Here is a 27,881-nt window from a genome sequence, read left to right as displayed (position 1 = left end):
TTATCATTGTAACCTTGGGCAGATTACTTTATTCTTCTTGTGCACTCTCTCAACCCAGGGGTTAAAATGTGTACCTGGCACATGAGACGAACTGGCTATATATGTGAATGAAAAAAGCATCAGTGCCGTAATTTGGCAGCTCTGTTTATATGCTCTCCAGGAAGCTGATGATTTGCGAGCATGACTATAAACCCCTAGCTTTTACCATTTATTTTTTCATATCAGTTTTAGTTCTTTGAAAAAAAGAATTTTTATAAAATGCTCTATAAATAGCAAAGGACTTTATATGATAAGGGCCTAAAATGGCCCCCTAAAATGAACATCATCATTTTAATATCATTCTTTGTTTTCTTAGTACAGATATGTATGTGATGTGTTTACATAATATTCATTTTGGTTCAAGTGCTCACAATTTAGAAATATGACATTGTAAAGACAACCTTTTCCCGCCATTTTTGCATTTTTAGCGTAAAAAAGCTTGTTTTCAAGCAGTTTTTCCTACCGAAAACAGAGCGCATTCTTGAACAAATAAAATATTTTAATCAGAGATGTATCTAGCCAAGACTAATAAGTGACAAAAAATTTTCCTTGTTCAAGCATGCGCTCTATATTTCCCATTCGTAAATAGATAAGAAAAATGTCAATTTTTGGCTGATTTTGATTGAATTATAGAATGGTGTCACTTCTGATGCCATGTACTGCCAGTGAGTGCAAATAAATCAAATAAATAGATGAAAAATATATATTATATCAACTCTTCTAAAAAATTAGTTAACATTTTATTGTACCCGAAACACTTAAAAATGGCGAATTATGGGGGCCAAATTTAACTCTTATCATATATAGTTCTTTAGAAGAATTTTTTTATTCAATTTTTTTGCAAAAATAACAATAAAGAATGTAACAATTAATTGTAAATGGCAATATTTCATTTCAATATTATCAAAACTTGATAAATTATAGCCTTAATGTCTCATTTTTCCTTAAAAATTGAGACATACATTTGGTCTACATGCTTTACGATATAAGTATCAATCAACAGTTGTTTTTCATCAGCCTCGTCCAATAATTTTCAGAATTTCCTTTTGAATTATTTCCATTTGGATTAATACTCGTTCCAGCTAATTTATTGCACAACTGGCACATTGCATCGGAAAAGACTTCCGCATTACCAGCATCGTAATACTTGTCTTTTTCTTTGAGGTAGTGTGTGTATTTTTCTTCGCTCGCGCCAATTTCCTTTAATTTTTTGGCGAGTTCCGACGCGGAGGAAAAGTCTAGAGCATTGATAAACGTTCCTTTCGGAAGATACTCGGCCGCATTCGCCGGTCCGTTCACCACAGGTATAATCTCAAGGTCATACAAATATATATTGAACAGTTTTTCTGTCGTGTAGTCAGGGCAAATTGTGTTTTCAAATGAGAAGTAGAACTTGTAATCACGTGACACTGTTTTTAAACAATCACTCAACATGGTACTTGCTGTCCCGCATGGTCGGGCGCCGCATCTGCCGAAAAGGTCAACGTGCATGTGTTTCCCGATTTCCTGCGCAAGCGCTTTGCGCTTAGAAGGAACCGGGCAATGCCCTGACATCCAGACGCCGCCATGTTTCTTTTTTCGGAACACTTCGGTATAATTTCGCTTAATCTCCTTTTCGCGACGCACAATTTTTCCGTATGGTCTTACAATGTCAGAATGCTTCCGAAAAGACATGGTGAAATTGAATTGATCGTCCCAATGTTTAGACGGTTTACGAATAAAGTGCACTGTTTCCATGCCGTGGAATATCCAGAGCTGATTTTTTGCTCTCTGTGGTAGTTTTCCTGGTAGATTAACATCATTGAATATAACAGCATGACTTTTCTGCATGTCACTTACATTTTCCGAAATAATACAGTTCGGCACAGAAGGGCACTTCTTCTTTCTGAAATGTTGAATAAAAGGTTTCAAAAACGATTGACCGGTATAAATAAGTACTGTGAACGTCTCACTGGACACCATAGGTTTCTTGCTCGTATATGTACTCATGTTCGAAATTCCTAACAAAGTGTTGTCCTCCTTTTCAAAAGATGTGAGTACTTTAATCCAGAATAAAGAACCAATGAACGACGTCACCATTACAATTGTGAAAGTCGTTATGTGTTGTTTAATGCTCATTTTGCCTGCAAGAGAAAATAGTTATTTTTACATAGTGAAAGTCTATTACAAATAATAGAAATATAAGATGTACATAAAATTATTTGATTTAAGGAATACAGAATTATTTTTTGAGTATTACGAGTTGGTAATTTGGTCAGAGCGTGGTTAAATCCAATAAAACCCAAAGGACTTTATGAAAGATCAAATCACGCCCCGACCAAAATTATCACCTCATACAATATGTAATTTTCAAAGAATTATTCCTTATTGCCTCTTAATATTGATATAATTTTCAGCAACTGTACGTTTAATAGGAGAGTATAGACATATTCATGCGATTTTAATTTTTGTTAATCATGCAAACCCACCTTGTGCTCAAGAATACGTCATTTGAATTTATTTGATTGTACATTACAAAATCGATTCGTAGTGGTTTCCCAAAGACACTGAACAATGTGAAATAGTTATTGCAAAATGAGAACTTAAAACTTTCTTCTACACATTGTCTCAATTGTATAGAGAACATTACTTTGCTCAAATTAAAAATATATATATTTAATACGCATAACCAAAGTCACACCACTTTCTCTGTTCAATTGATTTATCTTTTTATATTGCACTAAAAACTCCTTTGATTAAGGGACACTTAAGTGCCTAATTGAGAGTCCTTAGAAATTATGACAGTGATATTGAGCTATACACACGTGTGTGTAAATGGTGCAAAACAATTTTATCCCCTTATATAATGTGGAGCAAATCTAAATATGGAAATGAATGGTGTTAAAAAACATACGTCAAGTAATTAACTGAATGGGGAGGTTTGTGGTTCTGGTGTCTTTTTACATGTACATGTTTTGATATACATATTGTTTGATACATTTATCGTAAAATATCATTGAGTTTCATTTTCAGAAATCCTGTGTTTATTTATAAAATAATTTAACAATTGATCGAATGCGCTATGAATTTTATCTTCCCGTTTGGGAGAGAGTTTTATTTTAGTTTTTGGTTTTTGGTTTTTTTTTTTTGGTTACATTCAAAAATTTCAAGCGGTTCGCATGCACCTTATAATGAAATTATGAAATTTATCCGAAAAGAGTTAGAGAATATTCAATACCAGAAAGAGTTTGTATCTGTTATTGCATTTTGAGCATATACTATCGATCAAAATGTTATTCCATCCATGCAGCCCCACCCTTACCCCCCTCCCCTCCCACACACATATTCATGCGCGGATCCAGACATTTTTCATTGGAGGAGAAGGTCCAAGATATAATTATGTTTGTCGGGGGTGGGAATGGTTCGACGCATATTTTAGGTTAATTTACTTTGTCTGCTTGCCTTACCACCACCATCGATATAAAACATAACTCCTCTATAGAGAATAGAAATGGCCATTTATTGAATGATGCAATAAATGACAATGAACAAAAGGCACAATAAAAAACATGTACAAAGTAAAATAAGTTACATGTATGTACATAAATATCAAAAGAAAGGAAAAAGATCATAAAAAGTCAACTTTGTGCCTGAGAGCAACAATAAGTTGTATCGAAAGACTAGAATACAATTTCGGCATAATCGACCTAAAAATATCTAGCCAAAATTAAATGAGTCTCAAGAGTAATGCATATCTGGAGAAAAAGGGTTACTATATGAAATAAATGTTATTCAATTGTTAAGTAAGTCCCGACCTCGACCCCCCACCCCAACTTAGATCCACTCGTGCTAATAAAGAATGACACCTATCCAGACTTTTAAGTTCATTTTGCAGAAAGTAATGAAAGACAGTGGAGAACAACATTATAGCGTCGAGTCGATTACAATGTAGGTGGGACGCTGACAACCTAATTATATAGGGATGTCATCACTACATTATATATCATTGCTGGCCCTTTTCTTGTGTGATGTCCTCCTGATCTATTGACATCTGACTACTGTACATGGATATACAAGTCATGTAACAGTAAACACAAAATGCATGCAAATTCCAACCCCCAGTTACATATATTACAAGATAATTGTTCTATTTATAACTATAATACGTGTAGAGGGAACGAGTCTTCAACTTTGGAATATATATGTTTTACATTATAATTCGCAAGTGGAGTTCTTCTACTTACGTGTACTTCTGGATAGTTCCATGGATAAAAAATCCAGACTTGTAAACGTGTAAATTCGTGTATGCAATCATGTTGGTGTGTTAGCCTGAGTCTGAATGAGTGTAATTTTAATCGTATAACTATGGTGGCATAGTTCTGCCATCCACATAATTTTGGGTCAGCATGGCATATCACGTAAAGTCAAGATAACTTTCTCGTCAAGTCGAGACAACTTTCTAGTTTCTCGATCAAGACTGACTCCTTGTTGGGATAGCTATCTCGATAATTTATCTAAAATTCGTGTCATTTGCAAAAACTGCCGTTCACAAAACAAAATAAGTTATAAAAATATATTTGATAATAGAAGTTTGGAACTCATTACCCAGGATTCCTTTGATCTGCATCGAAGATAATTAATGAAAATTATAAGGCCGTCCTCAAAAAATATAAATATGTTGATTTTTATTTTGCCTTTTAAAAAACACTGTTTTTAGCGTCATTATATCATATCTAAAAATTTGCACTGTCTTAAATACATTAAACTCTATGCGATTAAAAGTGTTATGCTAAGAATTAAAATAAATCCTTTTTTACTTTTGGTTCTATTTTGGAGAATTCTATTTGATCTTACAGACCCTGAAACGTACTACTACACCACACGCTCGCTGCACGCTCGTTACACGCTCGCTAAACGGTTCACACGAAACGCTGAACGGTTTACACGAAACGCTGCACGCTTTGCCCGAAACGCTAAACGATTTACACGAAACGCTGAACGGTTTACACGAAACGATTCTCGCACGAAACGATTTGCTCGCTTTTTACACGCTTTGGACACGCTTTTATCCTGATCGATTCGGGTCCTCTCGGATTTTTACCCTGACTCTGTTAGTAAGAATTAATTTTAAGAAAACACGAAATAATAGAAATACTGATATTAGAAACATATATGTACATAAGTATTGAATTGATTGATTAAATTAATTTAGTACTTATATTTAAAGCAAAAAATTATTTATTCACAGAATAAGCCAAAAATATTACTTCTATAAATATATTTATTGCTCAAAAGAAATATCCATGATTCGTATTGGTACCGTAAATAATAAATATTTCAGAGAAAAAAGTTACCGTAACACAATATTCAATACCAAAAAAAAAAATCCGTATGATTACAAACTGATATCGCTTTTTTCAGTATTCAACGGGATTTGTTTTTTCTTCTCACATTAATATTTTTATTTGTTTCAGAGAATACGATGTAAAAATACTAACTGTAAATAAACCTGTGATTATTTACATTGATAATTTGGTTTTTCAGTATTCGGCGGGATTTGTTTTTTCTTTTCACATTAATATTTTTATTGGTTTCAGAGAATACGATGTAAAAATACTTACTGTAAATAAACCTGTAATTATTTACATTGATAATTTTGAAAGTTATGTAAAATCTAATTAGTCACATAAGTTAGAAAAATGCTATAAAACAACCGACTAATTTTTTTTATGTCGAAACATTCGCGTAAATAAATGTTCCGTAAATAATATCACAGGGAAAAATCAATAGATTAAACAATAAAGAAAGTTGTCATTTCTATTTCGGATTTCGAAAAGAACAAAAAATAAAAAATAATTTAGATTTTTGTCTTAATATTCGTATACATAACCGGCACCCCGCATAACGGCGTAGAATATATCTATCATAATCTATTTGAATTAAGTACCATGCATACAGATTCCCATAATAATTAATTGCATGTGTACATTTTAGGAAAATTTCAGTGTGTTAATTACTTGTTGTTTTCCGTTATCAGTGTTTAAATAATTAAAATAATAACTTGTAGAACTATTTTTAATCGGGATTCAAAAGAATTTACTTCCCGCATTTCATGGAAATGAACGGTATATTTTCTTTCTATGTTTTCATTCAATTTTGTTCAAATTAATGTTACATGTAAATAATCGATCGTTGAAATTGTGTGCATCAACAAATACTGATTCCGACTATCTTGAAGTCATTAAATTTCTATTGGCTATTGACAAAAAAGAGACGCGTGACCATCCAATGAAAACGAATACACAAAGTTTGATTGACAGGTTCAGCCAGGTGCAGGTCTTACCCGATGTCCGAGGTTATGTGTACTGGTTGTACACAGCCGAATAGTAACTAGTCTTCTTTAAATACGCGTACTTATCTTTTGTTTGTTAGAAATTATTTCAATTTTGTAAAAAGATAAGTATATAATTTCTTATAGATTTTTTTCACGAGAATATCTCAAAGGAGTTTTGCCAATCAGTTTAAAGTAATGTTTAACACGAGCGCTATTTTAAAACAATTAAATTTTCAGAGAGTTCCGAATGAAATCTGATGAACGTTTCACACGGTTCTCGCACGCTTTGCCCGAAACGATTTACACGCTTTGCCCGAAACGCTGCACGCTTTGCCCGAAACGCTAAACGGTTTACACGAAACGCTTCACGATTCACACGAAACGCTAAACGGTTTACACGAAACGCTAAACGGTTTACACGAAACGTTTCTCGCACGAAAGTCGCACGTTTTTTTGGTGTAGTAGTACGTTTCAGGGTCTGTAATACCAGTAATCTTTGTTTGTTTTCATTCCTAATTAAAACATAATAAATTGTTGTTTTTTTTATATTGCTTATTATTTTAATCTTTAATCGTACGATTTAATTTAATTTACATGTAGTTCAATATCAACCTTGCGTCATCCGTTTTTATCCAAAGGGTCTAAAGCTCTTTAAGTCAGCATACAATGTATTTATATATTCATGTTAAACACAGATTTAGATATGAATTTGCTCCTGAGGATTAAATATCAAGCGATAATTAATAATACACTAATTGACGGGACATTACGTATATTTCATTTTGATAACGTGCCTTTCTATAAACGTAAGGGGATCGGGTATTGAGTTTCAAAATACGATTATACGATTGTTAAACATGTACTATCTCATTTTGTGGGTGGCAGCATTTGCAAATGCAACAAATTTTAGTCAAGATACAAGATAAATTATCACATCATATCAAGATAGTTATCGCAACAAAATGTAAAAGCTTATGTTGACTGGACAAAAATAGAAGTCGGAGTTTGTTGAGAATCAAGAAAGTTATCTTGACTCGACGAGATAGTTATCTCGACTTGACGTGATATGCTATGTTGATTAAAATTATGTGGATGGCATAAATATGCCACCATATATAACCTATAAAACTCAGGCATAAACACTTTAGAGTTTATCCAGGAGGCCTTCAATCTTTTTCCTACAGATGCAGCTGTAAAGTGTTGTTTGTTATTTACATGTAACCTGCCACTATAATACACACTTCCTATATATCTGTAATCTCTGCATTTAAATTATATCAATCGTTTGACTGTTGTATTTAAGTTTGGCAAACCTTCACAGTTAAAGCAATCTTGACTGATTTTGGAAAACGAAAAGTTGTCAACGATCGCTGCCACCAAATGTAACGTGGTTGAGCCAGGCGATCTTCAAATAACACTCAAGACAGTTTCAATTAATGAATTTATTTACAAGAAAATAAATCAATAGAAAATATTTACAAATTCTCATTCACTTTCACCCCCACTCACACACTTACTCTTGTTCAAAAAACTTAATGGTGAAATCTAACCCCAAAAATTACATTCCCTATTTTACAATAACTAGCTATAAATAATAGACAGCTAAATGATCTTACTTATAATGTTCAGCTTTCAAACACAATTATACTGTAATGCTTATATTTTCTATGTTGCCAACCGTTCACAAGAACACTTCTTATCCACTAGTCCTATCGCTATAGGGTTTCACTTATCTCAAACATCGACATCTAGATACGGCCGTTCTGATGGTTCAATAAAGAAAATCACAAGTCCACCCTCCTCACTATTTCTGGGGCTGTAGTCCTCGAACTGGTTGTGGTGTGGCGTGGTAGTGAAACAGTCCTATTGGATCCAAACGTGTGCTACATCATGATCATTGATCACTTTCACAACGCTACAAAGTAATCACTAATAAATCAACTGTATCAATACAATATTTTTATATATATCTATTTACACATGTGTATATACGATACGTATAAATTTATATAGGCAACAACCATAGGATTACTATAGTATATAATATCTTATAGCTGTCTATAATAATTAAAATACATTAACATGGTAACATGTAAACAAAGTGTAAACCAATATGGTTTCCACTTCCGGAAACTCACTTCCGCCCAACACATTTAATTCCTTTTACCAAAAAATATCTTCACAGTAGAAAAATACGTTTCAAAGGAGACGAAAAATACAAATACAAAAGGCGTTTAAAGTTCTCGATAGAAATGAGAATGGGGTATTTAAGCTTTCTCTCCACCGTCACACCTGAGTGAACAACACAGGTAAGTTTTGTGAATGCTAGTCAAGCTATTTTTAGAAATAAGTTGATCGACAAAGTTTTACTTTATATGCAAAAATAACAAGAATACATATCGAATGCACTTTACATTACTCACCATGGTCTGTTGTCCGTGCCAGTGTTATGAAGTCAAGCAGCTATATGCATAGACATGCTAGCAGATACATCGTGCGCCCCTCTTGCAACACTACTGCACACCTGAAAAATTGGCTCGATTCTACTACGTCACACACGATCACGTGTTTTATAGAATTTTGGGTAATACCCAGCCGGGTTTAAAATACAGGGCCGTTAAGCTAACCTGAGATATGTGATTGTTACAATCTTATACCGTGTAATAAAAAATGTATTTATAACCCTTTATTATGAGTAATTATTGCCACGAATGGTCCGTAATAAACATGACCGGAATGTAAAAGGGGGGAAATCTACTGTGTAGTACTATTTTCATGGGGCTAATCTGGCTATAAAAGAGGGGAAACCCCACTATATAGCCAATGTTTCATGTGGGAAACTGCTATAAAGCCATAAACTGTTATTTTTCCGGAAGCAAAGATGGTTAGGGGGAAAAGACAATATATAAAAACGACATACCTCACGGCTGAAAGTTATATTTTTATTAAAGATGTCACCCTCTTCAAACATTTAGTTTTTAAATAAAGAAAATTTAAGTTTTTTGAGTTTGTTATTTTTTTTTGTGTGTCAGTCGTTCTTGTTCTTCATTGTTAAAAATTTGAAATCAGATATTTCCTTGACATAACAGTAATTGTTCTCTAAAAGACCGATGCAAGTATATATTTTAGGATAATGTGGAGTCATTAGAACTCGTGGTTGCTCAATTTTATTGGTATTTTTGGGAACCCTTCCCAACGAATTTAAATCTTCGAAGAAAACGATTTTAGAAAGAGTTTCCCCGAGCATTTCTGGGACTTTCTGGAACTGCCCAGATAGCAAGCTTACGTTGGCCCAACGTTGGCTTATGGTTGTAAGGTTGGCTACATATCGCTGTTGGTAGAACGACGTTGGACCAACATTGTATTTATCACTGTTGGTGCATTGGCATTGTTCCAATATTCGACCAACGTAGTTCATCCAACGTTGGTACATAAACATTGTACCAACGTTGGTCCAATATCAAATTGATCTCGGTGGGCGCGAGTACTTTGCACCGATGTCTGACCGACGGACTAAACTGTGTGTTTTGAATTTTTATATAAGTGATTATTTTACAGATGAACAAAGTATATAATTTTAAAATTGGTCTGTCTTTAGAAAACTTTTGACTAAAAGTCTTTTATAATTAAAAAATTGTTAAGATTAATTTAGATTAATATCATATTGAATATATTATAAATATTTAATGGTTACTATAAATATAAATGTATTCAAATTAATTTCAGATTTAAAATTTTAATTTTTAATTTTTTTTAAATTGTACATTACTATATTATGTGTGTCCATCATGAAGCATTTTACATGTCTACACTTTGAATGAAATGCAGTATCTATGCATTGTAGCTTTTCTGCACTAGTGAATGAAACATTACCACCAAAAGATCTAGAACTGTGATATCATTTTTGACAAATCCATCGGAGTAACTCGATCTGATGTTATCATCATGGCTGCCTGCAGGAATAATGTAAGTATGCAGATGTTCTTTAACAGATTTTTATTATATATGGGGGATTATTATACAATAATGTTCTCAAAACTTTTAAAATGAAAAATTTAAAGCAAATTAATGGCATTTTTCTTGTATAGACATCCTCCTGCCGATGTTCAAACTTGGTGATATAGCTGTCTTCTATATTATTTGTGAAGATGAATAGAACCATGCAGTTTATCGGCTCAAGTTAAGGAACATCTATAAGGTAAATGAATTTAATATTACGATAATATTCAATATTTATGGTAGGAATTAAAGACACAAATTTTTATCAGTGATGTGAGATGATCAGAATATGTCAGGGGAAAATGATATAATTATCCTCAATGCAGCTTTAATAAATACTTCTGTCGTATGTTTGTTTGATAAATCATCGGCATGATATACTGATAATTTTAGACCAGAAGCGGATCTGTAGAAGGTCGGATAGATCTAGACCCCCTACCCCCCCCCCTTCCTCTGCGCCCTGGCCTACTCCCCGGAAAATTCAAATTGGCTTATTCACAGTAAAAAAGCAGTAATATTACAAAAAAATTCTGATACACACATTAAAACTGTGCACAGTAAAATAGGCCCCCTTCCCACTAACAAATTTATTTTGGATTGAAAACTAAATTTGATAAAACGCAATTATGTATTACGTCATTTTTTTAAATCGTTATATATTGAGGATTTTTTCTGCATTATTATTTTATAATGTAAATGCAATTCTATATATACCAATTTATTTTTTTCCATTTTATATGATTATTTTTTTTTTATTTACAGCAGCAGTTTGCGAAAACGGGCTTTTGAAGTTATCAACGAGGTCAGAACTAGAGAATTAAACTGGAACTGAACTATATATAGTGACCAAATGTATACGTAGTTATTGTGATTCGTTATTCATCTGATTGGGAAAGGGATAAAAATAGGAGTAAAGAAAACAAATGAAGAAGATTGAAGGCATTTGGAAGTTTATAAATCGACTATAAAAAAAAACTTTTGAAAATTTTAATATTGATTATATTTCTGTGAGAAAACAATAAAGATTAGACTTACTGTTAATCTTTGTGAGATATTTTCTAAGGACAAAGTTTAGGGAATATTGGTTGGATTAAATCGTTGCCCCAACATTTGGCCAACATTAAAACTGTCAATCTACTGACAATGGGCCAACGTCACGCAAGCGTGTTGGTGCAATGTTGCGCCGATGAGCAAAATTACATTGGACCGATGTTATTTTCCGACATCGGGCCCACATAAATGATAACATCGGGCCAACGCTGGGCCAATATAAGCTTGCTATCTGGGTGAAGCCCGACGAATCCAAGAAATGATAGCCGCACGAATAAGCAAAACACCAAAATCCTCAAAAATTGGCCCTCAAGAATTTAATTGATTCAACAGTATATCTGATGAATAAAACAAACATCGATCACCTCAAAGTCTGGTTATCATATTAAACTGTTGAACACAAGGGAGTGTTTATAGTGTATGCGTTAGTGTTATATGCCTTGTTAGCTAATTAAAACCATGTCTTGTATTAGAAAGAAAATGAGGCAACTGCACTCATGATTCATATACTTAGTCAAACAATGACAAAACTGTATAAAAATAGTTTAAGTTTTGTAAATCGACGACGTATTTTTCTTTACTTGCACACTTTCTTCAAACAGTTTTGTCCGCTTTATGTATTTCTCACAAATCAGTAACAAATAAAGTGAAGAAATGACCACGTTTCGTATTTTAGATTGTGTGTCAAGACTTTTTTTAAAAACATGTTAATTATATTTACTTGTATTTATAATTGTTAACAATATAAATTTCTAAAATTTCCATTAAATAACTAAATGATTTCCGAAATCGGTGTGTGTTTGTATTTTGTACTACATATAAAGAAGAAATGCAAATAATTCTGAACTTTTAGTCTGCTGACTTTATTTATGAATACAAATGGTAAAACTATGATATTACATTATAAACATTCAGAAAATTTGAATCCTTTTGTGTAGTGAGCTGTTGCTACGGAAACTGAAAGCTAATTGTTTTAAAGTATGATTAACAAATATGAGGAAATCTCAAATGCACAAGGTTTTCTTAATTTATTGCGTTTGTTCCAGTAAAGATAAAATAGATTTCTTTTAGAATTAAACTATGTGCGAGATGCGATTAAATTGCAGTTGGAGACACATTGCAAAAGACATATTGAATATTCCGATGAGCATACTTAATTATAATGCATTGTTTTTAATTTGATAATGGCAAAAATGCATTGAAAATAGCTTTTACATTTTAATGTTGCAAAACATTGTTTTTAAGCATACTCCAAAATAATCAATTGAAGCCTCTCAATAATATATTACATATAAAACTTGTCTACTTTCATTACTTATTATTGCTTAAGATATTCTTTGCCCTGTGTTCAGTCATATTCTTTTAGCTACTTTAGACAAACATTAAAAAATATATACCATGTCATCTCTACTACCAGTTATAATCTATTCTTATATACCTGGATCACTTTTGAAAAATATCAATTATTTTTAGTGACAATTAATACTTACTATGTATGCATGTAGAGTTATTTAACTTAATTGGTCTTCTTCTTGTTAATATTAATTGTAATTGCATACATTTCTGAGTTGTGTGTAATTGTTTCAAAATATACATATTGAATACATTTCTACCTTTTAAAGTAAAATTTTCTGAAGAAAAACGCTTATTCATAAAAACAAGCATACAGACATTATATGTAAATATTTTTGTTTCATATCAATGTATACAATTTACAAATTTTATAAAATGTTTAAAACTGTTAGGTAAATTGCTAATTTTTCAAATTAATTCACTTTATAAATTGTTGATCATGTTACAATCATTGGTCTTTGACTATAATCATTTTAAACTTTTATCATGGAATGTTTACAACCGGATAACAAATATAAGTTGATATTATGTCTTCCTAAAAAAGTATAAACTAACCGTAAGTTGGGGTGGTACATTAAAATCAAAATGTTCATGGTATTGTCACTCCACTATTTCACATGTTGCTAATGTCGATCACGGGGACCGAACTCTGGTCGCAAGGTGAGAAGCAAGTGCATTGTCCACCTGGACTAGTGCAATAGAATAAGGCTGGAAAACTAAGAGCTTCTAAAAACAACACTTATTTAGAATTTAAAAATGTTTTGAATGCTGTAGTATCACAGAAGACATCTTACAACAGATACATGTAAAAGCAACCATTGTATCTACATCCTGGATCAGAATGGATATTTTCTCCGTCGTCATATACATATTCATTAATATAAGATTAACTGAAGAATTAGAATGAACTTTGTTCTATTCTATCAAAGTGCATATACTCTGTTGCAATGGTTCCATCAGAGGGTTCAATTGAAAACTTATAACAGTAAGTAGGTATCAATAACAATGAAATTCATTCTCATCACTGAAGTTAAAGTGAAGAGAAAAAACGTATATGCAGTATCTACAAAATACAATATAAGTGATGAAAATTTAATAGAATTGAAAAAATACATGTCGGTCAAATATTGTCGTTTACACCTTTAATAAAAACTCTTCATCTACTTGTCTAAATGTTACATTTATGAATTATTACTTCAGATTTAAATTCTTTTTCTATGAACTTTAAGCTAAATTTTCAATGTTTGATAAAAAGAATATGCAATAATATAACAAAGTTATAATAAAAAGACGTGAACACTCAATGATATCATAACATTCCTTAAAAATAAAAGTAATTAAGATCAAACTTTTATATAATTTTATTCATCGCCAATAATAACAGTACAGAAGTTGGTGGTCGCGTCCACCAGCTGCCATTGGAGTTTTTCCAGAGCGTGAGTTTTTATTTCTACTGTCTTCGTCATCAAATCGGGCAAATTCCTCCCTGACGTACATCCCTTTGACCCGCTGGCAGTGGGAGGTAAATCTCAATAGGTAAAACGGGTGAGATGTCGGAAGTTTTATTCTTTTTCCAAATTGACCATCATCTCTAAATGAACAAACAAATATGGTTCCTTATATGAACCTATAGAATAGCGAAAAACGTTCAATTATGTTTAAACTTTTTTCATGACGTCACAAAGATCATAGCACGTACTTATCGCTTGTTGGTTGGATGATTGTAAACATAAAATCTCAGCAATTTTACCAATTCTAAGCGGTTTGCTTTTTCCAAATGTAAATATAAGTAATAAACAGCAATGTTAACAAGTTCATTGTGATCAAATCTTCTTAGAAGCCCTTCGGTCTTCGGTCATTTGATCCCGGTGGAATTTTTAACTTGCTGTTTATTTCTTAAGAAAACTTAAATCAATACACATTTCAGAAAGGATATGAGTATGAATAATCCTTAAGATATTATTAAGATAAACTGATATAAATATATGTTGTTTATTTCAATTCTAAAAAGATTTACACTACCGATTTAAAACTTTTATTTTTTCTCTATTAATTGATAAAGGTGCAAATGGCTAACATAAGTTCGGATGTAAGGCAAAATACAAATGTAACTAGATCTCGTTACGAGTGACGAGTAGGTCTTCCGCTCGATTTTGTTTTTATATAATACGATGAAATATCGATATTCTCTGCCAAATCTGCGATCTTGGTGAATCTTGGTTTTTTGTCTCGAGACCGGAAACGGAAGAACAAGAGAGGTTTATGAAAATAAAAGCTGTTTTTTTTAATACATTTGTCTAGTGTACACCACTGTTAATCATGGAAGATGAAACACCAAAGATAATCAGTTAAACTTGTGAAAAAAATGAATTGTTTGAATTCTACTGGTGAGTACCGGAACTGACGGTTGACAAAAAAACCCCGTTAAACATATCTTCAATCGATTGTTTATCATTTATAAAAGTTCGTGTCTCAATCACTTACAGTGATTAAAATCTCGGTGGTATCAATTTTGTAAAAAGGTTAGGTACCTAAGATATTTGATATAACTGACTGGAAATAGAATTTCTTTGCTTATTTAACATGTATAAGATCGTGTTATGATATACCAGTATTCTTCAGTCCATTTAAAAAAAAAAAAGAGAAAAAATATTCTAAGTACTTCTAATGACGACCTGAAGTGACAACAATTCAAACAAAAAAGTAAACACGGATACATACTTAGGGCTATCATCCCACAAAGTTTGGTTGTTCAAGTCATCACCGTTTTTGAGATCTTGTGGAGTCATTGTTTTTTTTTGTTTTTTTTGAGAGGGGGGGGGTGTCTCTTGACTTAGAGATACATGTACAGGCAGAATGAGAAAAAATCTATCAAACATGGTCTTAAAAGCATATTGATTGATTTATGTTAAGCATTTTAAAATGTCATTATTTGTATTGAATAAATCTTTAGGTTTTTGTGATAAGGTATTTTTTTTTCTATCGATATGTACGAGTTTCCATTGGAAGGCAGTGAACTCCTTTTCAAATAGGTAGCAGGTGTCTTCCATTGATATTATTTCACAAATAAGATATTGATCCATATTCAGATAATTTTTCGTTTTATATTTAAGTATACTTTGAATATTTTTGTTCATTGATGTATTTTTAAGATTGAAACCTTTGTCTTGTACTATATGCTTCGATGTTTTTTTACAAGTAATATGTGTTAAATACATGTACATTTTACAGTTTTGACTACTATATGCGTTGAAACCAATTTTCATGTACAGTGTACATGACTTTAGTTTGTTTTATCAATGTATTTTGGATTGAAAGGGCGAATTCATTTACATTGAAATTGATGTTACCTGCGTGTCTTTATATATCAACTATATTAGAAAAACGCAGCTTGTTTTATAAAATATTATTAGTGTTCAAAAATTTGCAATTTTAATTCAAACCAACCTACATAAGGCTTGTACCGTCTGCGGAAAACTCTCTCTCTCTCTCTCTCTCTCTCTCTCTCTCTCTCTCTCTCTCTCTCTCTCAATGTGTTACTGTACCTGCAACAATAATTTATACGTGTGTCCCAAAAATAAACACCACTCGGTAATATCCCACCGTACGAATTGCTATTTTTGGAATCTTCGTCATCCCAGAACACACTGCCGAACTGAAATCCTGTGTGTGTGTGCATATATATATATATATATATATATATATATATATATATATATATATATATATATATATATATATATATATATATATATATATATATATATATATAAAGCACTAAAAATGGCTAACGACACGAACAATAGAAATTGTCAAATTTTCGGGACAACCCGTCCCTTCTTCAGGACCAAAAAATAAATTACATGAGTAAAAAACAAAGAAAACAAAATCTAAAGCTACTACTAAACTATAGCGATCGGCGACAGTATCAACACCTTTAAGAATGTGATCAAATGATGTGTGTAATGTAGCTGTTCTTTTTCATAGTTTCTTAAGTAGTTTAGTAGTAGCTTTAGATTTTGTTTTCTTTGTTTTTTACTCATGTAATTTATTTTTTGGTCCTGAAGAAGGAACGGGTTGTCCCGAAAATTTGACAATTTCTATTGTTCGTGTCGTTAGCCATTTTTAGTGCTTTATATATTCAGTTTACTGGCTTAGTATCTATACATTAGATCCGACACCTTAAAGATGCTTAGTGTTGTTGATTCTATTCAGTGCTTTATATATATATATATATATATATATATATATATATATATATATATATATATATATATATATATATATATATATATATATATATATATATATATATATATTACTCAAGGCCGAAAATATGTTTTGATAATTTCGAAAACTACATATGAGTGATGTTAACTTTATTGATCTTTGGTGCAATCGAGCTGTTGCAATTTAAAAATGGCATATCTAAAGGTCAAATATGAAGATATCATGTACAATTTTGATGGATTTTCACCTCCGTCAGATATTCTTAAACCTTCCTCAATCTAAATCCCGTCGTCATTTGTTTTTTTACTGTAGCAGTTATGGTTTTATCTTATCAATGGGGTCGTGACCGTTATACTTTTAAATTTTCTGCAAAGCTGAATACCAATATCTTTATAGAGACTGTCAATATGGCAATGGCCATTTTTAGACAGATTGGTCCTTTTTAAAAGAATAGCTCTGTATAAAAGAGAGATTTTCGTTTCTTAATGACACCGAAGTAAATACAAACTGGTAAACGTACAAGTAAAATACAGAAAATTCTTATGTACGTGTAAGATACTGTGATAATAGAGCATGATTTTTATTTCAAATAATAACATGTAATATAATATATGTTAACTGCTGCCTAATCCCATTTGATGAATGAATATTCATGTTGCTTAAAAACATCTAAGGTGTCTAGGTGGTCAATGAATTAGCCATCAGATCTACTTTATTCGTTTTTCTTAATTTGTTTATAAAATGTGACCTGTTAACATGACCTATTCCATGTATTTTGTAAAGCAAAATTCCATGAATTTAATTAAGCGTTTCATTTTGAGTATGCCCCTATATTGTTTTATGAAAGCAGCTGAGACGTTTGCTATATCTTAAGAAATTAAGTTATTGGCAAAGCAAACCATAACAATGACCGTTTCATTTTACACTCAACTGAAAGGAATTTCAAATGTAGGTTTGAAGTGATGTGGACAAAAAATTGTGAGGTCGGATTTTTTTTCTTCAAATTTTATACACTTATAGGTTTTATTCAAAAGCATAAATATTCAATTTTCAGAATAAATCTGTCATAGGAAAACTTTAGATTATCTGTTTTGTACTGCGTAGACTACATGCTCTAATCAATACATTGAAATCTATGTACTCAATTTTTGCTCACCTGATGGACAAGATCCTCCATGTCTTAATACACAATAATTTCCTTTCGGCCATTTCTTTACACTACTAACAGCATGAGCACTCCGTGTGCAGTAATAAAACTTAAAATGTCTTCCAGAACTGCCTGTCGAATTTTTTAATAAATTCATTGTATGTAAGTATTGCAATATTTATGTCAAATAAATTTGCATGTTTGTTCATCTGATGAAATATATTGCAGCACGTCCAATAAGGATTATTTTTATTTTATGATTAATATTTTATAACAATTCAATAAATATTTTTTAAAAATAAACAATTTCAAAATCTTACCATTAAAATGATGGTCGTAGGCAATCCAATTTTTATTATCTTTATCCTCACTGTCTTGGCGACCCCAGCCCTCCATCCATCCTGGAGGACATCCGGTCTTTGGCTTCACCAAAGTATACGTTCCCATCGGCCAATCCACTAAAAGTTTTAAAAAATGTCCCTTCTTTACTTCCTTCCTTGCATGTTATTTTGAACGGCTCAATGATACAAGAGATCATTACGTAATTGTAAGTACCTGCAATATTGAGACTAATGGAAAACAGTATGAAACAATTCCTAAGTTTTTCCATTTTGAATCCACAACACATTAGAAATTCAAAGTAAAATGTACCTGCAATAACATTATTGTTGTTTTTGAATTAGGAATTTTAAAAATTTCAGTGATTTCTTTATTGAAATAGAATAAACAAGTGCATATACTTCCTTGCGTTTAAAATGGAAAAGTGTGTGAGTGTCTACTATTCGACAATTTATATGCATGCACTGATACCAATTTGATTGAAAATTATTACTTCGTGAAACCTGTTACATACCTCCAAACTTACTGCGTAGATACATGATTTATTGATATGTCGAGCAACCAGGCTGAAGCTAGTAGCCACTAACAGCAGCCACTAAGCCCGTAGAAGCTAGCAGCCAATAAGGAAATTCATCAAAGTACTGAGAGTACTCGAACAGAAAATTATATTTTACTTAATTATCGACAAATTTTAACTAATATCAAAATGATTAATGCTCAATAATTTGTACGAGCATTGACGACTTCCGAAGCAGTAAAGTTCGCCTGTATAAGAGTTATAAATGCGTCTTTGTTGGAAAGAAATGAATTATGTCTATACGGGTCATAGTTTAAGTTATGAAAATAATGTTATCCTAAGTGCAGTCTTATTGGTACAAATAGAAAAAAAACTATATGCATCGTATAAAGTGATGTGCAAACGTATTATGATATAACAGACATGATAAATTAAAGTAAATTAAAAGGTATAAAACGATACAAATACAATAGAAACCCCAAGCCTATCCAGTGTGGCAGGATAATTTGTTTACATCGAAGCTGAAAATGTGCGTGTTTAAGAATTTATCCTCTGGCCTTTTCACTCCCCCAGAAACAACATCAATCGAAAATTAAAAAGACATCGTATTATTACGAATATGAGACAATAGAAAATCCAGCATTTGGAATTTATTCTCATAAAAAAATGTCATATGTCAAAGTCAAAAACTGCGAAAATCATCAGGTGAAATTGGGATTATTTTGTCTCAGCCATGTTTTGACGTGAACCTTCGAAGAATACAACAATGACAATGAAAAGAGACGGTTTAGCTCCCCTGAACTTTGTCATATTTTAGCATTTCACAATGATATAGGAGTGAAAGGTGGACCATTATCTCTTTTATCTTTGAAGTGTGCATCAAACGGATAGCAGGGCAGTGTCGCGGACCAATGGGACAATTATTTCCCGTCTCAAATTTGGGCTGTAGGGGTACCACCAAGTGGCTCCCAGGGGTTCTGGCTCATTTCAGGGGTTTATATCTCACTTGAGATTGACCACAAGAACTTGAAAACACTAGGATTGGGTAGAGGACCTCATGAGGTATTCATAATAAGCGTAAGAGGGCACCTATGATCCCTACAAGGGCGTAGTTGGCTCACCCGAACTTTGTCATATGTTAGCATTTGACAATGATATAGGGGTGAAAGGCGCGGGGTATTATCTCTTTTATCTTTGAAGTGTGCATCAAACGGATACCAGGGCAATGTAGGGGACCAATGGGGCTATTATTTCCCGGTCTCAAATTTGGGCTGTAGGGGTACCACCAAGTGCCCCCCAGGGTTTCTGGCTCATTTCAGGGGTTTATATCTCACTTGATACTGTTATAACAGTACTTAATTTTTAAATGCATTAGCAGTAATCCTCTTGTATTTAAAGAAATGAACCCTAAGTCTCCAGTCCTACATTGATTATTTGTCAATAAAATAAGTTTGAAAAAGTTTGAAAGAAATACTACAAAAAATAAATACATTCATGTAAATAAAAAAATGAATTAAATCATGCATTTAAACGGATGATTCATAAAATGTTTTTTATTGAATCTTTTTTATAAAAAGACTTTAAAATACATAAGTAAAATATATATACATGTATGATAAATGATCAATGAGGGATATATATCCCTCAAAGCAGTACCAGCCTTTAATGGCATTTATACTTTGATCGTTCTAAAACAGACTACTGATCACCTGTAATAAATTTCTTTTGTTCACTCCCTCCCCTTACCTGTACACCATTACCACTCAGTCAAAACCAGTCGGTTTATTCCCACTTAGCCAACATTCTGAAATTCTCAATTCCCACTTGGCCAACATTTTGATTTTCACACCTGAATGATCAGGAGGCTATAGTCTGTTTTCACATGTTAATGTATTTGTTATCAATTACCTGAGAATAGTTTGTTGAAAACAAATTAAAAAAATAGCATTTAATTGTGCCTATAACATGATAATCAGAATAAATAAATAAAAATAACCACATTTTTTTGGAAATATAGATCAGCAATTTTCTGCAAGATCATTGCACTAAACATGTTGAAACCAATATGGGCTCTTGCATGATTAAAAGGTTTTAATATGTAAATAATTTCAAACTGTTTAAATTAGATGTATAAAATATATATACATAGATAAGATTGATCAGCCGTTTTTAAAGAATATACTAGAAATTTGTAATACTATGTTGTAATATAAATTATATTTAATAAGACCCTTGACATTACAATTTAATGCAAATAACACAATTTTGTACCTCATGTTCATGTGTATTTTAATGGTTTGAGAGAATAAACAAATTGAGAAGCATTATTATGGCCATTAATTAACAGAATCGAAAGCCTGAAAATTATAAGTTTTTAATTGCTTTACGGACTGCTAGTTGAAAGACATAAATAATCAAAATGCCCAATCTTCAGGTGCAGATCAACTTTATAGATAATCATTATTAAATCAGCATAATTATCATAATTGTCATTATCATAATGACAACGGAGGATTTAACTTCATTACTAATGATGTATTGATCATCATTCAATGAATCTTATTAAGTATGAAGTATACACCATTAAAAATATTAGCACTTTACTCTAGCATTTTTATGTTTTGTTAATTTCACACTCTGTAGATTGGAATTAATCAAAATAATCATAGAAATCAAAGATATTTGGGAAAAAAAAGAATCTAAATATGATGTATAGTTAAAATTTCCAACGTGATTCTTAAAATTACAATATTTTTATTGTGTAAATTTATGATGAAAATAGACAAACTATGATATTTGTACCCGAATTAAGGGCATGAATTATAGGGGAATATGTAACAGTTCGTTTAAAAAAAAAATTTGCATCTGAATAAATCAAATAAAATAAAGTATTATGTATTTGTCTATAGGCTAACAAATATATATTAATTCTCCTACTCTCATCTGAAAACAGACTATGGCTTACCTGTAATTAAATTCTTTTGTTCTCCACCTGCATCCCATTCCCACTTAGCCAACACAAATCTACCTGTATTTTACCTGGATTTTTTTCAAAATGTTGGCTAAATGGGAAGACACCAACCAGTCACCTGTGTAATTTTCAGAATTTAAGCTAAAAGGGACAATACCTTTTATACATACTTTCAATACATATACACACATATGATTTGAAAATGTATAGAGAGTTGTTGATATAAATTGATAGAAGTTATTTCATTCTAAACTACAACTGCTTCGCAAATTCATTATTTTGTTGGATTTGTTTTTCTTTTCTCTCATTTTGATGCATACCTTTTCCAGTGTAATATATTTGACTAAAATAAACAGAGAACGCCTATGGGCATATCAGAATGAAATCAGAGTTGTTATATGAATCGGTAAATGCAATGTTCTCACGACAAAGCATTGATTTTAAGCATATCCTTTACTTCATTGGCTGTGAATCATAAGACTTGTTTTATACATATTATAAACGGACAAAGAATCGATATCAATAATTTCCGTCATAAATGAGTCAGAAAATATTATATCTATCGTCGTCATTCAAAATATTATCATCAGGTCTAATCGACCCTTGTCTATATTTTGTAATAAATTTGATTTTAAAAAAATTATTCTATCAGTCTAAACATTTGCAATTTTAATCTAACATCGTCGAAAACATTCTTTAGTTAATCTTTTCATTATCGCAGAATAATGATAAACATGTATTTTAGCTCAAAGCTAACAACAAATAGCCTTTATGCGAAACCACGCAATACGATTAAGAGATTCCTTTGAATAAATCTCATTCAGATTTTAACATGATAATTATACAGTCTTATATATAAACCACTGTGATACAATTAGGTTTAAACGATGTTTGTATTTTTTTTTTATTTTTTTTTTTTTTTGGGGGGGGGGGGGGTTGTGAAGGTTAATTTTTAAAGAATTACAAGCACAATATAGTTACTAGGTTCTAAATGAAAATACGAAAACTCTAAAAATATGTAAAGTAGAAAATATCAAATGAACTTTGATTTATAAGAGTGATTTTTCCGGGAAATCAATCTTTCCTATAGGTCAATTCTTTTGTTAGATACAAGTGATCCTTTCATAAGTATGGTATAGTATTATGGTCATGATCTTGTTACTGTAATATGTTTTCATTTTCATTTATTACAGATTTGAACGGACAATTTCTTCCTGCGATTATCTTTTCTTGAATATTTGTTGGAATAAAATGGTTTCGAATTATACACGTCACGTCAGGTCATATATTTTATTTGGTTTTATATTACACCTAAATTATTGAATTCTAACGATACCACGTGTGTTTGTTAATTTTCGTATGCATCATACATGAATTAATATCATATTTTCTTTATATATCTTATATGAATATATATGCCAATCTTTTAATTTTATATGAATTTAATACACTAACCAAAATGACAACATATGTTAGAGTAGATATAAATATGACCATCATTGGACAGTAATTCCCGTACGCGCGAATTTTTTTCCCTTAAATTACGATTCTTTTCATTTGTATAAAATATAGAAAAATGCAACGCAAAGTATGGTTATTTGATAACTAATACAAAAGAGACGATTTCAATATCAAAAGTAAATAAACGTTGATTATTTTCAAATGGTTTATAATTAATCATTTTACTTCTTTAAAACAAAAAAAGTATCAAAAAATTATGAACGAAATTAACAAGAATACTTTGGGTACAATTTTAGAAGCAATGCAGTATAAGAATTTTCTCTTAGCCATAAAGGTGCTAAGCCGATGAAGTTATTGACTGCCCATGGATGGGACTCTAGTCCATCGCAGGTTGACGTCCAGGGTAAATGCAAGTCGGTACCCAATTTTAGCTTGGTGTCCTCCGCCAATACATGTATTGTAGATACTGAGTAAATCTCTCTTATATAAGGACACAACACAATATCAGGTTTTAAGCCAGCGAGCCTTTAGTTACTTATCTAAACGTCGCATGTTCAAACCTTGATGTGGTCACTGTGTATAATAAACTTCAAGAATATTTTTTTGTAAAAACTATAACAGGTAAATAAATATGATTATAAAGATATTCAAGGACATTTCAACAACTCAAGCACAATTGGTGCAATTTTGATTGTCATGAAACAATCAGTAATCTAAAAAAAACTGAACAAAAGATATCGTTTACATCCACTTGAAGACCATGTGCCTAATCCATCTCCTTGAAGTACCAGCTTACCGGCATCTGCAAACATCTGACAGTCGTAATTGTCTCTTCCATTTAATAAAGGGGGCTAGCTACATGTACATACACTTTTGTAGATGAACAGTCTCAAAAATTATTAGTTTAAGCATAAGTTACATTAGCCATAGTTTTTAGACTGCGTGCTGCAAAATTAGGTGTCTAAGAAAACTACATGCAGAATGTGAGTCGATAGAAGTCGATCTATTCGGATAGACGGTTTTGATATACTAGTACAATCTTCTCTGAAAAGGAGTTGAGTATCTCAGAGAAGAGCACACTCTGTACATATAATAATTTATTTGCTGTTCTTAATTAAAAACCAAGAGATTTTTGTTTACGATACATGTTTATTTTCCTCAATTAATCTCTAGACTAGTGTCTGATTTACACTATAGAGGGAAATATTCTCCATCTCCGTTTAGTTTTTGACACTCTAACCCTCGCTGTAAGTGGTTAAATTTAAGACTGGGCAAATTCGAGTGTCTTTAATGATTTCTCGTTTAAAACAACTATGACGTGTCTGAGCGATTTCAAGACTGGGCGAAACCATTTGCAAGTGTTTAAAAGCAAAATCACACGAGGCGAAAAAAACCCTAAACACCGTAACTGTGTGATATAATTATGCAACTAGAAAACTATGCGTCAGATATCGATGTAAACTTGTAAACAAACTAGAATTTCATTACTCTAATGAATAAGGAGCACTGCCAACTGGACTGGCTATTGCAACCCAGCAGTCATCATGTCGCCTGTAACACTCCTCTCAGATGACGTTTACTGGACAAGGACCAACCAACGTTTACAGATTAGCTGAAACATACTGGTAGTTATCAAATGAAAAAAAAATTATATGTAAATTTTATTGACCTGTATATATATGTTATGTATACAACTAAACATGTGCCAAATACCAATTGTATAATTGTTTGTACATGTACTATGTAAATATGCTCAAATCAAATTAACAAATGTCTGTCGATAGGGCACGTTAGCTGACGCTTTTTGTATTAATATATTTATACTGTGGAGTTTAATAACAAGTTGATATTAGACGTATTCGGTAAATGTAAATGCTTAACAGAGTTATGTAGCGTGCTGCATAATCTTTTCAACATATTTTTAATCATATTTATTATGATTAAATGACTTTGAAATTCCATTATTTCTACGATACCGTTCAAAACTGAAAAACAATCTTATAAAGATCGCATTTTGTGACGGTAGATTAATTTAAGACTCTTGTTATGGCCGGAAAGATTTTTTGTTTTGGAAGTATAGGCTATATACAGTAAAACTCGGTTATAGCGAAGTTCCAGGGACCAATGGAATTACTTCGTTATATCCGTAATTCGTTATATCCGTATAACGAATTCGTAATAATATTTATAGCGAATTCACTATATACATGTTGTCTTTCACTTTCACCACACTATATCATTTGCTAATTGATGCATAAATTATAACTACATTACTTAGATACCTTGAATAATCGGACTGTGAATCTAAAAAAAATATGAAAATAAGTTCTTTCAAACTATTTTTCTAAATGGTAGTGCACAATTTTATAAACTGTAAAGAAATTCGTTATAAAGGTGTTACATTTCGTTATTATTCACGTCTACGGGACTCAAAATCAGTTCGCTATATCCGTAAATTCGTTATATCCGAATTCGTTATAACCGTACAATTTTGCAAAGATTTGTAAAGCATTTTACCGGGGACTCAAAAAAAAAACTTCGCTATATCCGAGAATTCGCTATATCCGTGTTCGTACTAAACGAGTTTTACTGTATAGAATCATATATATACATGTATATACAATACAGCTCACGAGTATCCCGACACCCACCGTGTAAAAAACACGGTGGAAAACGGTCTGTGTCGCACCGTGTACACGGTGTGACACCGTGTATGTGTATTGGAAAATTCAAGAAAAAGCACCGTGTCGCACCGTGGCCGCCTGTGTAACTCCGTGGCCACTGTGTTACTCCGTGTATATCGTTACCTGAGACTTTGATAGAAATAGCGTATGTTTAGAAATAAATAAATTATGGCTAAACAAGGTTTGAAACCTATAGATCCTTTTCATATTTAAAAAAAAAATATCGACTTACGTTGCATGGACCTAGAAAATTGTCGGGGCTATCAACGTGAAGTTAAGTTTTTGTGATCTGAAAACTCGACGTAAATGGGTGCCTTTTAAGTCATTTTTTCTTAAATAAATTGGAATAAATTCACCAAATATATTTAATAATCAGTTGATATATAATCAAAATTCAAATCATTTTAATCGTGTTTTTTTTTCTAAACACACGTGATGTTGTGACTGACGATCCGATTAAAATGTCGGGAGCTTAAACGTCTTATTTTCTGTTATCTGAAAACTTTCTGATTTATTAATTAATTTACAGTCTTAATATAAACCAATTAAAAATGAAAAATGAAAACATTTCAGATCATGTTTTTTTTTAAAAACACGTTGATGTGCTGTAGTAAATAACAACCCCATATTACCGGTGACTCGAATAATTTGGACTTCAGCTATTTATGTAGCAATAAATAAACAAAAAATCTCTTTTATATTATACTTTATAGTTAAATACCTGTACAAACTCTTGTTAAATTATATTCAAGCATTGTACAGGTACTAAAAATATATCCGCATTTCATAAAATAACTTTCAACTTTATTTCCGTATAGCGGGTAATGGCCTCGTGATTTCACATGAAAAATCACTCGTGCGATACACCTGTACGGAAGCTGATCAGATACACAACATTGTCTTTCATCTTGGGTTCTATACACAACAGGTGTTATTGTCTGTCTTGTTAGGTGTCATTGTAATTTACAACTAACTGTGTGTATATTTGGACGTCTGAACAGGTGTACTCGAGATGCCGTTATTCACACCTTTCCACGGTATGCACGGACACCTGTTTGGTAACTCATCACAACCCGTCGTGTGTATAGTCTGAATATATCTTTCTTCTACTTTGTTAGTTCCATGATTTTTTCTAATCTCTAACAAACAAAAAAATTGTCGATAGATACGTACACAAACAACTACACGTAAGAATATCGGCGCGTGGATCCGGAGAACAATTCAGCAACTCTATAAATGCGGGAATTTCACAAAGTATTAACTTGCGATAAGAAATTATTTACCGGGTACACATACATGTATGTACGAAAAAACTTGATTGATTAAAAAGATGAATGAGATAATACCGGTAACTTTTTGCAAGCATTTTAAACAGTTAACACAACTTTATTTACTTTAGAACCAATCTAATATGTGTGATGTGAAATAGCGTCGAAATTTTAACGAAAAATCTTATTACATCGCGTACTTTACAAACTTTTAGTCATTGTGTAAAAATTGTTATTAAAATTATGGATCTAAAATAAATGAATTAAATTTATACAAATAGAACTCTTATAATTCAAAAATGATTGCACAAAAGTACACACTGAGAGAGAGAGAGAGAGAGAGAGAGAGAGAGAGAGAGAGAGAGAGAGAGAGAGAGAGAGAGAGAGAGAGAGAGAGAGATTCTACAACGCTATATTCCAACTCCATACATGCAATATAAGAAGGAAGAAACTAAACAATTCAAACACTAAATACTTCATTGCTAAACATTTTTCTATTTTGCGGACTTA

At 31.8% G+C, this 27,881-nt stretch overlaps 2 protein-coding genes across 2 annotated transcripts in view; both read right to left on the bottom strand.

The window, feature by feature from the left end:
• Positions 1 to 728: 728 nt before the first annotated feature.
• The window catches only part of LOC128157936 (alpha-(1,3)-fucosyltransferase 7-like), a 66,686-nt gene continuing 39,533 nt past the window's right edge, over positions 729 to 27,881 (bottom strand). Inside the window, exon 2 of the mRNA XM_052820611.1 lies at positions 729 to 2,162. Within this exon, the coding sequence (XP_052676571.1) occupies positions 1,036 to 2,162 (1,127 nt within the window). The 3' untranslated portion in view covers positions 729 to 1,035. The remainder of the gene's footprint in view (positions 2,163 to 27,881) is intronic.
• Positions 12,997 to 18,696, bottom strand: LOC128157943 (uncharacterized). The gene is made up of 4 exons (XM_052820621.1): positions 18,452 to 18,696; positions 18,141 to 18,263; positions 16,300 to 16,417; positions 12,997 to 14,345 (listed from the first exon to the last, which is right to left on the bottom strand). The coding sequence occupies exons 1-4, from the start codon at positions 18,576 to 18,578 to the stop codon at positions 14,120 to 14,122; spliced, it is 594 nt and encodes a 197-aa protein (XP_052676581.1). The 5' UTR covers positions 18,579 to 18,696; the 3' UTR covers positions 12,997 to 14,119.

This window comes from Crassostrea angulata, chromosome 8 (genome assembly GCF_025612915.1).
Source record: "Crassostrea angulata isolate pt1a10 chromosome 8, ASM2561291v2, whole genome shotgun sequence".
NCBI classification, from domain to species: Eukaryota; Metazoa; Mollusca; class Bivalvia; order Ostreida; family Ostreidae; genus Magallana; species Magallana angulata.
This window is presented reverse-complemented; position numbering and strand designations above follow the sequence as displayed.

Coding starts and splice junctions, on each gene's coding strand:
- LOC128157943 (XM_052820621.1), bottom strand. CDS start 18,578: ATGGGAACGTATACTTTGGTGAAGCCAAAGACCGGATGTCCTCCAGGA. Junction 18,264..18,451: donor CTACGACCATCATTTTAATG/GTAAGATTTTGA, acceptor AAAATTCGACAG/GCAGTTCTGGAAGACATTTT. Junction 16,418..18,140: donor TGGAGGATCTTGTCCATCAG/GTGAGCAAAAAT, acceptor ACACACACACAG/GATTTCAGTTCGGCAGTGTG.